This window comes from Oryzias melastigma, linkage group LG22, assembly GCF_002922805.2.
Source record: "Oryzias melastigma strain HK-1 linkage group LG22, ASM292280v2, whole genome shotgun sequence".
NCBI classification, from domain to species: domain Eukaryota; kingdom Metazoa; phylum Chordata; class Actinopteri; order Beloniformes; family Adrianichthyidae; genus Oryzias; species Oryzias melastigma.
Window position 1 is genome coordinate 26,729,553 of NC_050533.1, and position 17,243 is coordinate 26,746,795.

A 17,243-nucleotide genomic window follows, 5' to 3' on the forward strand; every position below is an offset into this window, starting at 1 on the left:
GCAAGCGACAGAAAAAGAGAAAACCGGCAGAGGTAGAGAGAGAAAGAAAGACCAACGACAAGAGCAGAGATGACCAGGAACAAACACAAAGGAGGATTCTGATTCCAGGCAGAATGACAGCACGTTTCCACGATGGAACTGGGAGCAGCGCACCCGATTGACTGATGGCAGGTTCTGACTGGGATCGTGTTGATAAGGTTCTGGCTTTTCTATCGATTGGGGGGGGGGGGTAGAGCAGGTGGCAGCAGCAGTGATGAAAGAAATCAAGAGAGAGGAGGAGAGGATGCAGAATAACGATGGCCCAGTGAGAAGACTAAAAGCAGAGAGACCGTGGGATTCCTGATCGGGGAAAGGCGTGCGCCGTGACAGATCGATCCATTGTAATTTATGCAAAGTAAACAATGTTAAGATGGTGAGGATAAGCTAAGATTCATTAGCTCAGTTCTTAATGACTAAGCTTCTGAGATTCTAAAAACTGACTGTTGTGTTGATTTTATAATGATAAATGTTTTTTTCCACTTGAGGATGAATTTTTAATGCTAAGCTCGGCCAGTGCACGTCTCTGCAAATCTATAGTGCATGCAAACTCTTCAAAACTTGGATATCATACAAGGAGGGCATATTTATGGGGTTACATTTAGTGTTTTCCCACAAGGCTGGATTTAGAATGTCTTTATGGCATTAACCAGGAAACAAGGTAGATTTAGTTGTTGCTATTTATTGAGAAGACAGGTTTAAAAATGAAAATGATGTCATCATTTCATTTGTGGCCTTAGATTTGCATGAAGGTTTGAGGTTTTTGATGTGGGTTAAAGTATGTTGTCACTTTTGACTTAAGAATCGTGTCTTATCATCTAAAAGAGCAGACATAGATTGACTGAGGAGAAAGAGCACATTTTTGGAGAGTTTTTTTCCCTATGTTTTATTCCTAGATCATGAAGGGCTTCCTGTTGGCATGTTTCCACATTACATGTTTAATATACATTATCTGGTTACCATTCTGGACAGAAGCTCCAGAGAATATAACTCTATAATGTGGTTAGTTATTAAAAGTAGACTGTTTGAAAATGTAAATGGATTTAGGCTCTGTAATTACATAGCCTAAAGAAGAATACCCTTTATAGATGAACATGTACATGAATTAAATGCCTCATTAGTGTGTACGTTTTCAATATGGGGTTAGCACCAAGCTGTGAGCACACACATTGCTATTACTCTTGTAAAAGTGCTTCATAAAAAAAGCATTTTAGATCCAACCAAACATTTCTCTGTACTTAACAAAAATTTGCAGTAACCAAAACAGAGACAGAGCTTTACCTCCACTTCTCTTTGACGTGCTTTATACAGAACTTGGTGCTTATTCCTAGTTTATAATCCAGGTGGACAATTGTGGCTTTAAGTGCATCTTATGTTTGGATTTCTAATCTTGTAGGAAGGAGAACCATGTACTATCTCAGAGACCATTTAATTCTGAAACTTCTTCCTAGAATGACCAAGCTGGTTTAGTAACCTTTTGACTTCCATACTCATGATTACTTTCCCTGTCAGTAATTTAGCATTTGAAGAGTCAAAACCAATATTAAATAAAACTAACTGTACAGATTCATTATATAATCTAAAAGAAGTTATGAAGCAGTAAACTGAGATACTTCATAGGGTGTCAAAATGACCAAGTCATTAGCTGTCCCAGTGTGGAATATCACAGAACAACTTCTTTCATATTCTACTAGTAATGAAGAAAAGTCCTACACTGTAGCAACACAGTTGACGGTGCCTCTAGTGGTTTAGGCTGCATTTTTGATTCAAAATAATAGAAAACACTAAGTACAGAGTAAATTCAAGTTTATTTAAAAAAACCTTTATTGTAAATTAAAAAAAAAACTGTGGGGACCAGGTTTATATATTACAATTATCCTGAGTTATCTGTGGTTTTCAGACTGCTGCTCTGAGATGCTTTGAGTTTAAAATAAAACGGAAGGAAGCAGGAAATGCTATGAACATGCAGTGAAGTATGTCAAAACTCAGTTCAGCAAAGTCTGACATCGCCTTAGTGAAGTTAAATAGTTAAATCTGCTGCCACTGATCCATCAACATTAGCTTAAAATGTTTGATAGAAAGCTTTGATAGCATGTTTTCATGTTGCAGTAGCAGTGAGCATGGGACTCCATCATGTCAAAGATGATATTTTGAGGACAGTGTGCTCAAACCTTGGGGTTTTGCAAACACTACTATTTTTTTAAGATAAAGTTTCTGAAGTTTCTACATCAACAACCTGGCTTAAAGAATGCAAAGAAACCAAATGTATTGGTCCTGAAACCAAGAAAGTGTACTCGCTTCTATGAACAGAATATAGTATATAGTATGCTTCTCCTCATTGGAAAAATGCTTTTAAATTGCAGGAAATGGACAAGAAATCAAATATTTAGTTTTCATTATTTTGTTATATTTCAAATACATTAAAGCAATAAATGGCTGAAATATTTGCAAACACTGAGTCATAAAACTCTGATGCCCAATCTGGGATCTGGTCATTGCTTATTAACTGCATTTGAGCCTTTTAAATGTTCATAAGACTAACTGGTCTGTCTTGTTTTTTTAAACTACTTACCATTTTAAAATGTCTACTTCTAATTTGTAAAAGAAGTATTTACTACATGTTAATGTTTGTCTGCTTTGTTTTCCAGAGCCAGGCGACACCAATCACCAAACAGAGTCAGAATGAGAAGAGACGCTGTGACTGGATTTAGTCCTCCATCCGCTGTCCCCCTTCTCTCTGTCACTTAGTGTCTGACAGACTAACGCTCTGCTGGATAGAGATTTAATTGGCTCTAAACACACATCTAGAACAGAAAACAACCTGAATACATAAAATGTTGGAAACCAACTCGGAGATAATTGGAACCATTGGATGTAACCTACAGTGGTCATAACTAGTCTTAACAACAAACACTAACAAGATATGAAAATTCCCATGTAAGGCTGGACGTAGGAATTTCATTTTTATTTTATTTTAGTTTTTGTAGTGGTTCCATGCTTTGAGCAGACTGCCTAACTTTCATTAAAACATAAGGTTTATGCTCCTGTTCTCTACCAGAGAACAAAGATGAACATGTCTGACTGTGACATTGCTCTATAACGGCTCTCTCTCGTTAATAATTCCAAGATCTCAGTCCTAACACACTTTTTGAAAGAGTTTTTACCAATTCTTTTTCATATTTGTGAAATAAAAGACTTCACAATTCATTCTTCAAACTTTACACGTGCCTCCCACCAACCCCCATCACCTTGGGACAGCCAGCCAATCATGGGCAAGCCACTTAGCCGTCCTGGATGTATCAGGAAGAGCTCTTGTTGCCTGGAGAAACACAGGGCTGGGGACGGGGTAGTGGGAGGGCGGGATGTTGGGATGGAAGGAGGATATGGAGACGGCTACATCCCCCAGAGATCTATTTACGATACCATGTGCATCAATCAACAAATTGACAGCCATCACCACCATTCCAGAGGGTCAGTGAGGCGGGATGGAGGAGGAGATGGGAGCTTTACCTACTCTGCAAGTGGCTCCCTCCGAGCTAGCAGATCTCCAGTGGACATGTTCGATTCTCAGCCCCGTTCTTTAACTCCAAATCCATCCTTTGTACGTCGGCTGGATGAAAGAGTTATTTATGATTCACTGAAGCTCGGTGGACAAGATGGAGAAGACGGGGGATGCCACTCCCCAGGACACTTCAACCGATCAGTTTCTCCCTCTGTGTCCTCATTCTCAGCTCCAGGGGTATCGTCCTCCTCCTCTAAAAAGCACCACCATCAGCACCACCATCACCATGGAGACAGCACAAAGAGCAGAGATGGCCGGCATTCTTGGAAAGTCTTGACGCCTCCAAAACATATGGAATGTATGGAACTAACAACAGCAGAGATGATGGACAGAGGAGGGTATCTGAACCCAGGGCACTATCCTCCCAGGGGGCAATCTTCCTCTCTTACTTCTCCTCTGATTTCTCCCTTCTCTGGCTCGCCTATGTCTTCGGGTTACCACACGCCAGTTTTTTTCTCCCCAGCCAAACCCCGCCCCAGCCAGAGTCAAAGTTTACGCTGCTCACCTCCCCACGTAATACAGCCAAGACATTATTCCCAAACCCAGAGCCTCAGACTGTCACCCCCCCATGAGCTCAGACGATCACCCTACAGAGCCCCACTAGTCCAACTGTCTGCTCATGACCTTGAGCACGACCTGAGGGAGCGAGGAGGAGGGTGGGGCCGCGGCGATCGTGACAGGGAGTGGGAGAGGGAGAGAGAAAGGGAGCTGGAGCGAGGCTGGGCACAGAGAGAGTGGGAGAGGGAGAGGGAGAGGGGGAGAATTGAGAGGGAGAGAGCCAGAGAGAGGGAAAGGAGGGAAACGTCTACTTTCGGGACCTTTGGTTATGGCCAACCAGTCCCTCTACGTTCAGACTCAGTCTTTTTAGAACCTGAGCACGGTCTGGACACAACGCCCTTGTTAATTTCCCAGCCCTCACCATCACCCTCCCCCAATGCTGCCCCAAGGATGGGCACTGGGGCAGTTGGCAGAAACAGGGGAGGGTCAAAGATTGGCCATGATAGTTCAGGGGGAGGGGTGACCTCTAAATTTGACAACGGAAGTGTTAATATAGTTTTAGTTGATAGCAAACCTGGATATGGGACAAGGATGGGGAGTGAAGTTGTGACGGAGCATATGTCAGATATTGGAATCCAAGAGCACTGGAAGAGACAGGACAATGGATCCAGGGGGTGTGTGATGCACGGGTCTGAAAGAAGAATGGGCTCTCAGGTGAAGACAACACCAGGGGGCCGAGATATGGAAGGAAAAGTGCAATCGGGTATGGAGATCAGAGAGCGAAGAGGAGAAACAAAGAATGGACTAAGAAATGCTAAGGCTATTTCAAAAGCAGAATCTACAGAAGCTTTTGATTCAAACAGGAAGAGCACAGAAAAATGGGTTGGACATTCAGATAAAGTCCTGGAGGAAATTGTACCTATTCCTGGAATGAAGCCAGAGCAAGACACAGAACTTCAAGAAAAAGTTAGTTCTCAAAACAGGGAGAAAAACAACAGGACAGAGACTGAAGTTAAAAGCCAAGTAAATGAAAAACTTGTATCAGCAGTTGAGTCAAGGGAGGAGCCTAAAGTAGGAATAGATGTGAAAACTGTCCCAATGTCTAAGAGTGAGGAAGTGCCCAAATCTTGGAGTCAGAGTGGGACAGAGAAAGAAAGTAAAAATGAGACCACAGTTGTCAGCAAGCCCACAGACAGTTCCCAAACAAATGCTCAGGCGCAGTCATCTGCCTTGGCTGAAGAGAAAACTGAAGTTGCTCCTTCAGTCCTACAAGAAAACAAGTTGGATGATAGTATAAATGATTTCACCCAGCCACTGAAAAGTTCAAGATCCAAGTCCAAATCATCAAAGTCCTGCTCCAGGACTCGGCCTGGAACGGCCACAGGACTGCGACCTGGTGTGCTCAGTCCTCGCCAAAGCAAAAGAGTGGAAGACTTTGAATCAAGGGGGCCACCTGAAGGCATCGAGTCTACATGGCCTCGCAGGATCATGGTTAGAAAGAGAACTGTTCGTCAGGGAGGGGCCCTCCACAATCTCCCAATACTTCCCCCACTCCCGTCCGTCATTTCTGCTTTAGAAAAAAGGCGTCCACACCTTCTTACAGATTCAGACAAAAAATCAACAAATGCCATAAACGCTGCAGGTATGGTGGGCCGATGCTCACTGAGGGAGCCCTCTCATCCAGAAATGGGGCACGGGAGCAGCTTGTTGGGCAGAGCCTCTTTGAGGGAGCAAAACTTGGAGCACTGGAGAGTTTGTAGAGACCAAGAAGAACCAAGGAGATCTAGAAGCAGAGAAAAACAAGTGACTCAAAAGAAAGAATATACTGAAAAAGAGGAAAGGAAGGGAAAGGAGGAAAATGCAGAGAAAGAAAGAATAGTTGAGAAAGTTGGGCTGTTAGAAGACAATAAGAAGCTAAAAGTAGAGAAACCTGTTGAAGAAAAAAGTCAGGACAATCCAATCAGAAAAGAAGGAGAGAAAAGAATACAAGCTGTTGAAATGAAATCTGAGAAAGTAGAGGACACAGACATAAAACTTCAAGATCAAACACAAGACAAGCCCAGGCAAGATTTGGAGGAGGTGATGGTTATATCATACAAAGAAGAAAGTGAGGTGGAGGGAAGAGAAGTCAGGACTTCTGGGGAAGAAGGGGCAGTGGAGGGCTGGGATGCAGTCCTGGACATGGTCAACACGCTGTGGGACAACACCTGGGAAAAGCAAGAAGCAGAAGATGGAGGAGCTGATACTGATTCTCTCCCAGGTTCCCTGCAGCGTTGGCCTCTGCTTCGGCCTCCAGTTGGGTTTGGGGGTTCACACCCTCCCTCCTCTGCAGCTTCAGAACTGAGCCTGACAGAATTAGAGAGGAGAGCCAGGGAGTTGGACTCGGACCTGGAGCATCTCGACTTGTCACAACCCCACAGGGACACCCAGGACTTATATCAAACTCTGCTTGAGCCACACAGGGAACGGATTGCTATGTACCAAACACACCCTGGACCACAGAGAGAGAAGCCTGCACTTCTCACAGGTGAATATTTTTTTATTTTATGTATATGGATATTTTTTTGTTAATTTCAACATGTAATATTTTGAAGAACCCATTTTTTTGCAGAAAAAAAATACTGTAAATATTTAATGAATCTAGTTTTTGGACATTGATACAACTATAAAGAAAATAAATTCTTTAAACTGAAACTGTGTATGGATGACTTAAGAATATCCGCCAAAATAGGCTCCACATCTCCTCAAAACACTGTTTTCATTACAATATTTGAAGCAGAACTTCGTTCCAGCTTTTATTGAGTCACTCTTCTCAATCTGGCATGTCTCAGTGCAACAAAGCTGCCTGCTATTCAGCAGTATACAGAATTCTGCAGGATACATACAGTCTAAGGAGAAATACATAGACTTCAAGTCAAAAATGTGGATCTACATAAAGTTAAAATAAAATAGCAGAAGAGGAAAGTGTTTTTTTTCTCTCTAAATGGCATGCCATCTGCACGAGTTCATCCTCATTGATTTAAAACCGTCAAATGTTCAAGTAGAGAAAATCCTGTTAGGCCAACCTGCATCTGAATTCATGAGAACCATTCTGTCATTCTTTTCACAGCAGGTTCAGGGCAGCAGTGCCTCTAAGATGGCACACTTACAAACTGTTCAGGTTTCACTGAGAAAGAGGAAAATGTCTTTAGGGAGAAAGAAGAGTTAAAGGGCTGTTTAAATTTATAACAAACTAGATGTCTTTGTTTATTGACAAAGTGCTGCTCGTGAAGGAGTGCAATACTTGGTAGTTTGAAGACAGTGTCCATTCAGTGTCCACTTTAACAGAAGCTGCAGAAGCTACAAACAGGATCATTGTGAGTGATATTCTGTTTTTCAAAGGAAGAGTCGCTGCAAGCAGAGACTGTATGTTCAAATGCTGACCTAAAAATAACACCCGTTTTACAAAATGATGTAAAACTGAGTTATTTTTTCTAAAGTAAAAACATGCAAAAGATAAACTATGTGATTGTTAAATTCTTAGAAAATGCTAATTCACAATAAACATTTCTAGCTTAAAAAGAATATTGTCAAAAAAGTGACATTAGTCTTACAGTTATTGTTGGTCTTTTAAGACCAATGAATTTTGTAAAAATTACTCTCCGCTCAAAGTTTGACATGAATAATGTTCCAAGACTACAGAACTGTTTCCTCCCAAAGAAAACTTTATCATCAAACAAGCTTGGTATGTGACCTTAGAACTCTGGAGTTTTTTGGCTGATTGATCTTACTCAATGTCCAAATGACAAAATTCAACCAAACTTTTTAAATGAACTGATTTTTTTTCCAATGGTTCTAATTCGGTGAGCTATTTTTGTGCACAAGTTAACTGCACCACTAAATGATGCAACATGCAGCGTGAGTTCAACGAATATTTGCTCTGGTGAAGTTCAGCTGTGTTCAGATTGAATGGGAACTTTGGTTGTTTGGTTTTTAGGTCCAGTTTTACTAAATGACATCCTGTTATGGAAAAATGTAAAAAAAACCCATCAAATTAACATGAGCAGAGATTCAAGATAGTGAGATCACACACCCACAGGAATATGCAGAAAAAACACATGGCTCAGTCTCTATGGCAACGAAGAAGAGAGACTAGCAGCTAATCTCAAACCCTAATCCATCAGGGCTCTCTTTGTCATCCAGAAAGATCTATTTTGCTTTAATAAAAGAAATGTTCAAAGTTTAATGTAAACAGTCCATTACAGAAATAAAAAACATCTGCAGAAAATGAATGTCGCTGATTCTCTATCCATCACATTATTTGACAAAAACCTCCATCACCTTCTCATTTCTCATAAATACTGACTCACCTGTTCCAACTTTGAAATAAAAAAGTTAGAATAACAACAGAATTACAACATGAGGCCTTGTTTAAAATCATGCATGGAAATCAAGCATGTTCGTAGATTCTTATTCATCCAGGTTAATTCCAAAAGCTGATGACCTGATTCGGTTTATCTTTTAAACGTATTAGTTCTTTTTGAGCAGGCTTCTATTCTGAAATACAGAGGAACGAGAGCTGCTTTATATGCTTAGAGATACGACCCTCCCTCTGTAGGTCAGGAGATCAACGTTCACAAAATCACTAAAAACAGAGATAAAGTCAGATAATTTCAACGTGTCTGATGTAGCTCCTCTTTGCTGTTGCTCATAACTGTGTCTGATCCCTGAGGGATGATAAAGGTAAACAAGGAGAAAAATTATTTGAAACAGTCAAAAATATATAAGGAAATTATTCTTTGCCAGTAATGTTCTAAATACATATGACCAGAGTTGAATTTTTGTCTTGGCTGCTCTAATTTTGAAAGCTGAAAATACGTGACTTCATAGCGACACTTAAAATATTCACTGTGCAACTTGGTAAACATTCCTATTTTTACAATTATCCCGGAGAAAATATGCAGAAAAACAACAAATACATCTGATTACAACAACTAAATGTAGCCTTGGGTGCAGTTGAAACACCAACATGCAGCCTTGTGTTTCTACTGCTCCTACGTGTGGTCAACCTGAATTCCCATCAGTTTTTGTGCTGATCGCACTTAAAACACATGTGAATAACATCAGTCAAAATAGAACTGTTAGAATAATATCTGTTAAAATGAAAGGTCCATATTTTCAATAGAACCTCCAATATTGAAGGATTAATCAAATTTGTATTTAGATTTATGAACGATCAAAGACAGGAAATTAAAATACAGTTCAGCAGGACATTTATAAAATAAATATTGTTCATTTTTCTGTTGAAATTGGTAAGCTTACCTTTTATTATTTATGTAAAATTGTGTCCAACAGTGCTCAGCTGTCAGCTTTACCATTCTAAATTCGAACACAGGGAATCACTATTCACATGTTGTCTGATGTCAGCGTGAAAAGGTTCCACAGGGGCATCCGTATCATGACAAAAAGAGCAACTGAATTGACTTTCTGTTGCTGGAGCTGGGATTAAACCATTTTGGGTGATGCTCAGACCAGTTCTCTTGGACATTCAATAAGACAGAAGGACTTTCAGCATCCAGAGCTCCCTTGGTTCTTTTTTTTAGCCTGTTAATCTTGTAACTTTTAGAGCGAGGGTTTATGTTGGGAAATGAGGCAAATTTCCTTTGTGATTTTGGGCTATATAAATAAAATTGAATTGTTAATCTCTTTTCCTAGAAATATCAGTTCTCGTACCACTGTATTTCAGGACTGAGAAAACCTCCTTGTGAAAAGGTGAACGTCTACAGTATGAAAAGATAAACAAAGCCTGGTAGACACATTTCTATTCTTACAACGTTACTTAAATTCAAACAACACAGAGAACACAGGAGGTAATCTTTGCATAGAAGAATTTTAAAGCCCAAAGTACATGTAAGAAAACCTGTTTGCCTTTTTGTCATTAGAATGTTAAATATAACAGCATTTAATGTTGTCTTTGTTTCAACCTGTGCAGTGTCACTGTTGGTGCAAATATAGGATCTCAAACAGAAAGTGAATGCAGTAATATATCTGTATTACTCAACTGTTAAGAAATGGATGTCCTTTAAAATGGCCTCAGAGCAATCACATATAAGTAATACACATTGTACTTTTCAGGAGTGGGCAGCAGATCTCAGGTCAGTTTGGAGCTCAGTGCGATGGAGTCACCTGCAGTTGACAGTGACAAACTTCCTGCTGACTGGTCAGTGAAAGTTTTGGGTACTTCCTTTATTGGGACAGGGTAAAGCCTATGCGTGACTGTTTCCTGTCAGATGTCATTTGTATCATAGATGAATAAGGTGTTGTTGACTAAAACTTGAGCCTCAATCACATCTGCCCTTAGGGGTGGATATGAGCTGTAAAAAAAGGGCAAACCTGTGAGGGGCACGCAGATCATGAACTCAAGCTCATTGAACGAAAATGTTAACCCATGTTCTTTTCTCCGGGCATTTTGGGTGAAGTAAGTGAGACGCAGGTGTGTTATACAGAAATTTCATTCTTTCAAATAGAAAATTAGACAAAAAGCGTTGTTTGTGTGGACATCCATTCGGACACTTCCGTATCATGTGCACGTCCTCTCCATGCAGCATTGATATGGGCTCAGTAAGGAGCCAGTACTTGCATCTTAAAGACTAAACCCTAAAATTCTGCGGACTGCACGAGGAGCCCCTTAGTGCTGTTCAGGTGAAAAGCTCCTTGTATGCTGGCTGACTGTTAAGGTGCGTCCACACAGAACGGGATTCGCGTGTCAGAGGCGGCCAACTTCAATGTTAATTCAATGGTACAGCCGCGCTCTGTGGTGAATTGAAGTCACGCGGTGCGATTTGAGTGACCAGCGCGGCATAAAAGTCTGCCAGCATTAAAAATGCTCAGCTTTGGGCATGTGACGTTTTCAGTGACCGGATCAGCGGGTAGAATACTGATTTAATACGAGTGTTTTTGTCCTGTCGTACCGCGACGGTTCTCTGACTGCAGCCAGCCTGCCGGATTTCAGCGGAGCTCGCTCAAAACGCCAGGAGAGAGACGGCCTGCTCGGGTCTCCTGAACTGTGATATTTTACTTATTTTCCTCGAGACAATATTAAGAAAAAAAGATACCCTGCCCACCCCTACTGTGCAAATCTCGTTTGGTGTGAATGCACCTTTAAAAATGAGGAAATTACTCAGTGAAGTTTATGTGGACGTCATACAGGCATTCTACAACACTCGTGTATCACGTGCACACCTTGTGGGGACAGCATTTGTGTGGGGTCAGTGAGGAGTCCGCACTCCCACCTTACTAACGCTAGAGTGTTACGTAAAAACAGCATATGGCAGCATCATCCTTACATCAGGAGTGCATGTAGCTTAAATGACACCTTATGAGTACACTTTTTACATGTACACCTATCGAGCATTCCCGTTTTCCAACGTCCCCTGAGGTGGCCACACATACCTCACGGGAACTGCAGGACACACCTGCGCTTCTGTTACGATGTACCCACTCCCCCTACGACCCTCCGCAAACCAGGACAACCCAAAAACCTGCAGCACCTGTACAGGTGCACATGACTGAGGCTTACAGACAGACCCCACGAAAATGTTTGGGTTAAGTTCATGGTTTCACATTATTAAAGCCACATCTTTTTTTTTTTAAATCTTTTTTAGATTTTGTTTGGGAGTGTTGACATAATTTAACATCAGCTTTGATTTGCTTGTTGTATTTGAATTAGATGTTATATTTTACTCATTATTTCATGTTACTACTTCAAGAGCATTTGCGATCTAGAATTGCAATCTCCAATTTAGAAATAAGTTTTATGAAGATAAATAATTTATGTTCGATATTGGAACTAGTAATAACAAAAATGCAACATGTCTAAAATTCACTGTAGAGGTGTTTCTTTTATCAGATTGTAGTGTAGTTCACTTTCAACTTATCCCTTTTGGGGTCACCACAGCGTAACAGCACCCACTGTGTCGCATCAGTGATTTATCAGAGTTTTTACGCCGGATGCCCTTCCTGACACAACCCTGTACTTGAGGGGCACAGGGACCCAGTTAGGCAGCAGCGTCAAGGGTCTTGTCTAAGGACCCAATCTGGGTGGAGATCAGTGGACAACCCTGGAATCGAACCCAGGGCTCCTGCGTGTCAGCCCTTCACCTAGCCCACTGAGCCACCCAGCCGCCACTTTTATCAGATTACTAACAATCAAATGAGATTATGTGGATGTTGTCATGGAATAATGAATGTCGACACTTGACAAGGCCTGAGCCAAATTAGAACGCTAATGTGTTGATAATGAGGTGCCCATCATCCAAAAATCTGAGCAAGCGTGACTTCTCAAAGCTCTGCAGCAAAAACAAACCAATGCTTTATCTCAGGATGTGGCTTATTACAGGCATCTTTGGTAAGTGTTGGCACAGAGCCACAGGAACGTAACAGACCCAGGGGATGAGGCAGTCTGTCTTGTCTTTTTTTTTCCAGCTCTACTAAAGAGGACAGCTCTCCTGACTCCAACCTAACGCTGGAGTCTGATTCCAGCGGCGTGTTCCTTTCCTTGTCCAATCAGAGTCAAGAGGATGCAGGCTCAGACAGTGACCAGCCAGCCAGCGGATCTGAGCTAGGCAGCAGTAACACGTCTCTGGAGAAAGATGGGGATGAGGGAGTGCTAAAGGAGTGGGGTAGAGAGGAAAGTGCAGAATTGCAGTGGTGCTATCCCACACTCCTCAGCACTATGTCGCATGAAGACATGCAAGAAGACAGTCAAAGATTAGAGTCAGAAAGTGGAAGTATGGGGGTAGATAAAGAGCAAAGGAAGAATCACAAGTTAGGAGTGGTTTCAATCAGCAAGAGTACCATCGAGTATACAGGCCATAAGGGCTTCATCAGTATCCCACAGAGTGAAGGCATACCACAGAAAAAAAATGTTAACACAATAGGATTTGACTCCCACCTCTCTGTGTCCCCCTCAAAACAAGCAGTCAAACACCTTTTAGATCCCAACCAAAAAGCTATTAGAAGCTCAGGACTGGACTGTGGTGACCTGGATCCTTTTGTGCAGTCAGACAGCTTTGTTTATCTCGCGGTGTCTGCCCGACCGCTGTCAGGAGAAGAACCTAACACAGTGGCAGACATTTCCTCTCAGGAAACTGAACTAGAACGTGTTCAGCTTAGTGCAGAGAGTACAAAAGCTCACATCGGCAGAGCAAATACTGAGCTGGATACCAAGCCAACCCACCTTGTTGCTCATAAACCAGAGGAAGGAGACTTTCTGTGCACGGACAGTTTTGTCTACCTAGCTGCTCCAGCCTGCCTCCTGTTAGGCCCTGCAGGTTCAGCTCCCTACAGTGGCAAGTATGTATGCGTTTCATGCATCTCCACATTCACCATAGGGGTTCCTCCATCTGTGCCAATCCATCCATCTGTGTTTGTCCATCAGCTTGGCTGCCATATAGATAAAATGCATGTGACATCTCAGCAGATGTCTCTGTACTCATGCTGCGCCCATAGCCTAGAAGAGAAACAACAGTGAACACAAAATGTGTGATCAGCACAAAACTTTCCTTTTAGATGCAGAATACCGTGTATCTTCCAGTTGTGTCCTGTCTTCAACAAATTCCAGCCCAATCAGGTGTTTGTTACTTTACTCTGAGACACCCCCCTCCATCGGGCACAGTCGTGCAAACGGCGAGTGTATTTGTGTTGCGAACCAGTGTAGCGATAACTGGGGTGCACCCGTCTGTAAAAAAGTTTGGATGTTGTTTTTTGTAGAAGAAATGCAGACACACTTAAGAAAATAATGTCATGGCCCCTTTAAGAAAACAATGTTAAGTTAGGATTGTAAAAAAAAAAAAAAAGGATCTAAATGAAAAAAATATATACTTATATTTTTGAATGCATTTTCCAAGGTCAGGAAGTGCAACTAATATGAAATCAAAGCAAAATGATTAAAATCACAACCAGAAGTTCTACCTCAGACTGGTTGTGTTTAACAACTATAGAGTGGTCAACTTCTGATTGGTAGATTAGTGGTCTGGGTCCCGCTTATGTGTCAAAGTGTTCTTGGGGAATACACTGAACCCCACATCGAAACGCATGTATTGATACAAATGCAATATTTACTTTGAGCATGATTCTGGGAGAGGACAGAATAGGCCAGAAAGAGCGGTGTTGGGTCTTTGTAGATATTGAAAAAGTCTATGACAGTATCCTGAGAGAGGAGCTGTAGAGCAGGAGTTATTCAGGACATGTATGAGGGCTGTAAGACAGTGGTGAGGTGTGCTGTATGGGTGACAGAGGAGTTCAAGGTGGAGGTTAGGATCAGCTTTGAGCTCCTTCTTGTTTCTGTGGTGATGGACAGACTGACTGATGAGGTAAACCAGTTTTCAGTTTGTGCAGACGCATGTTTGGATCACTTTTTTATGGTTATAGTCTCTTAGTCAAAGAGAGTTTTGTTATAGGTTGTTTTATTTTTGTTTATTAAGAGAATTTTATTTTCACATGTAGATTAGCTTTCTGTCATCTTGTTTTGCTGCTGGCTATTCGCATGTCGTTCATCCACTTTTGTGGGTTTACATCAAACTCAATACTTACCAATTACTCATTTTATCATTCTAACTGTGTCTAACTTGACAATTCTGTAAAAGCACTTTTTCATCTAATTTGCCCATTTTTAAGGCATTGAATTGGTTATTGGATTAGTCTAAGTGAAGCAGTAAATTGCTACCGAGAACACTGTCATTTTCTTTTTCTGTCTGCTCTGTTGCCTTCTTCTAGGGAGTCAGACTCTGAGAGCTCTGACTCTGGACCTGTCGACGTGTCGGTTCTGGGTTGTGGTTCTGTGGCAGGTGACAGTGACTGGGACTCAGACCTGTCCGACTCTGATCCCAGTCGCTCATCAAGAATTTCAGCCTCTGGTAATAAATCCGCCATTGTAGCTCGGCCCAAACGACTGCCTGTGGAACCCGACTGGGACTTGTCTCCAGTGCATACTGAATCTGAAGTGATCAATGAGATATTTACAAAGCAAGACACATCCAACGCTGGCAGCATGGGGGTGTCTGCCACCACCGCAGCACCATCGCCCATTTCCATGGAAACTGAGCCGGTCACAACCACTGAGAAGCCAGCCACATCCCTGGAGCAGCTGTCAACCACAAAGAAAGTGACATGGCAGTTTAAACCAGCCCATAGGTCTGTCTGCACAGGAAGCCGGAAGGAGAAGGACAATGAATTCTCATTGGGGAGGTTAACAGAAATAGAAGGTGGCGAGACATCCAGGCCCTCGCCTTCATCTTCCTCGTCATCTTCACCATCTTCATCATCGTCTGGATGATTTCTGAAAAAAATAGTTGTCTGACTCCTGGAGAGAGACCAGAGGCTGCAGAGCAGAAAGGTAGAGAAGTATTTGTTGACTTGAATGTTTCTTGCCTTTGCGTTTTATATTTTGCATCCAGCTGCTGCCATTGCCTTCTTCGAGTTTGTAAAAGCTGCTTTAAACTTCTTGCATTTACTTAGAACAGCTGACAGCACCGCATATAAACTCTAGAATTAAAGCAGATGCTAAGACTCACTGACCCATTGCAGAAAACAGGGAGGAGGCAAACCTGATATAGTACATTATATAAAAAATGTGAATAAATAGCTTAAAGCTTTATGTAAAATAAACACATGAAGTAGATTCCCTCACCATTGGATTCTCAATAACTACCAGGTTTGTTCAGTTTTAAAATACCCATCAAAAAATGTAGTCGCATCCACACCTAAAATTAATGGAAACTTCCTGTTGGTTTTGAGATGTTTTTACCAAGACTGAACTATTTAAACATTAGAGGCTTTATTAATCATTCTCACTGTTACGCCCACTATGGGAAAACCTGGCTCTGGACTGGTGGGGGGGTGGGGTGGGGTTCTGGACACCTATGAGAATAAAAGGAACACAGTTTATTACATAAAGGAAATCCTGTGCCCTGAAAGATAGAACAAAATGAAATAACTAGTGTGTTGGTTCAAACAAAAAGACAAACCAAAATGAATGGGAACCTCGGCCAAACAGAATAAATAAGTGGAGACTGCTGATCCAGACATGTCGACCGTCAGAGTCAGCAGCTCCTGCTAATGTCTGTCTAACCAAAACTACCTAAAGAAAACAAATAAACAAAGCCTGAAAACTAAGACTACCAAGATCCAACCCCAAACTAAAATAACAAAACCCAGCAGGGTAAGACTGCTGAGGACAAAGAGGAGAAAAAAGAACAAAACAACCCAGCCAGCTCCCGAGGCCTACTGCTCTGCTCCCTGCCTGCCTTGAAGCGGCCTCCTCTGTCCTAAAATGCTGGCAGATGCCAGTTAAGGCATATTGACCACACCTGCCAGGTGAGCAGAGGGCCTGGATGGAAGAAATTGCAGCAGTAGCAGCAGGACGTAATTAAGTAAGTGGCGATAATGCACCTTCACGCTGTGTGCCGTCCACCATAAAACAACACTGGAAGAAGAAGAAGCAGGACGTAACACTCCCCAAACTGAAAACCTAACAGATGTTTACAGTGTACAGTGTGTTTTATAATCACAGTGAGTTTAGCAGAGCTTCAATAATATATATATATACATATATATATACATATATAAACATGATGAATGTGCAAACAGAAACCTATTGAAAGACTTGACATAAATGTTTTACTTATCAAATAAAATGTAAAATGAAATAGTGAATGTCACATTGAAGCAATATGCTTACAGATACAGAGTATATTTTATGTTTTGTATGTGAAAAGTGTTTGTTTTTATAACAGCGGCTGTCTTTTGCTCTTTTTGTGCAGCCAGTTGTTGATTGTAAATACAATCTTAAGCACACATAGAAGTTTAGAGTGACTTGTTTTTAAGCGTCAGCTGTTTATCAGGTACTTTTGCTCGAAACAGCAAGATCATGACTGACATGACTGACGGCCTTTAATGTTTTTGTTGCAAAGGTGGACGGAGTGCAGTGCACCTCAGATTCATGTTTGTTTTTCGCTTCCCAGCTGTTACAGTTCAGTACTGAAGGTCAACAAGTTCACACACAGTTTATCTAAGCCTAATTTTCAAGCAATTTGAAATGGATTAGAGATCCAAGATAAGACATCTTTGATGATTTAAGACAAAACATTGTTATGTGAGTTCAGCCATG

At 41.5% G+C, this 17,243-nt stretch overlaps 1 protein-coding gene across 1 annotated transcript; it reads left to right on the forward strand.

The window, feature by feature from the left end:
• On the forward strand, nucleotides 1-16,178 carry LOC112140269. Its single transcript, XM_024263205.1, has 5 exons — nucleotides 1-197; nucleotides 2,685-6,623; nucleotides 10,211-10,295; nucleotides 12,560-13,429; nucleotides 14,852-16,178. Exons 2-5 carry the CDS (start codon nucleotides 3,305-3,307, stop codon nucleotides 15,408-15,410), a joined length of 4,833 nt encoding a protein of 1,610 aa, XP_024118973.1. The 5' UTR covers nucleotides 1-197; nucleotides 2,685-3,304; the 3' UTR covers nucleotides 15,411-16,178.
• The last annotated feature ends 1,065 nt before the right edge of the window (nucleotides 16,179-17,243 follow it).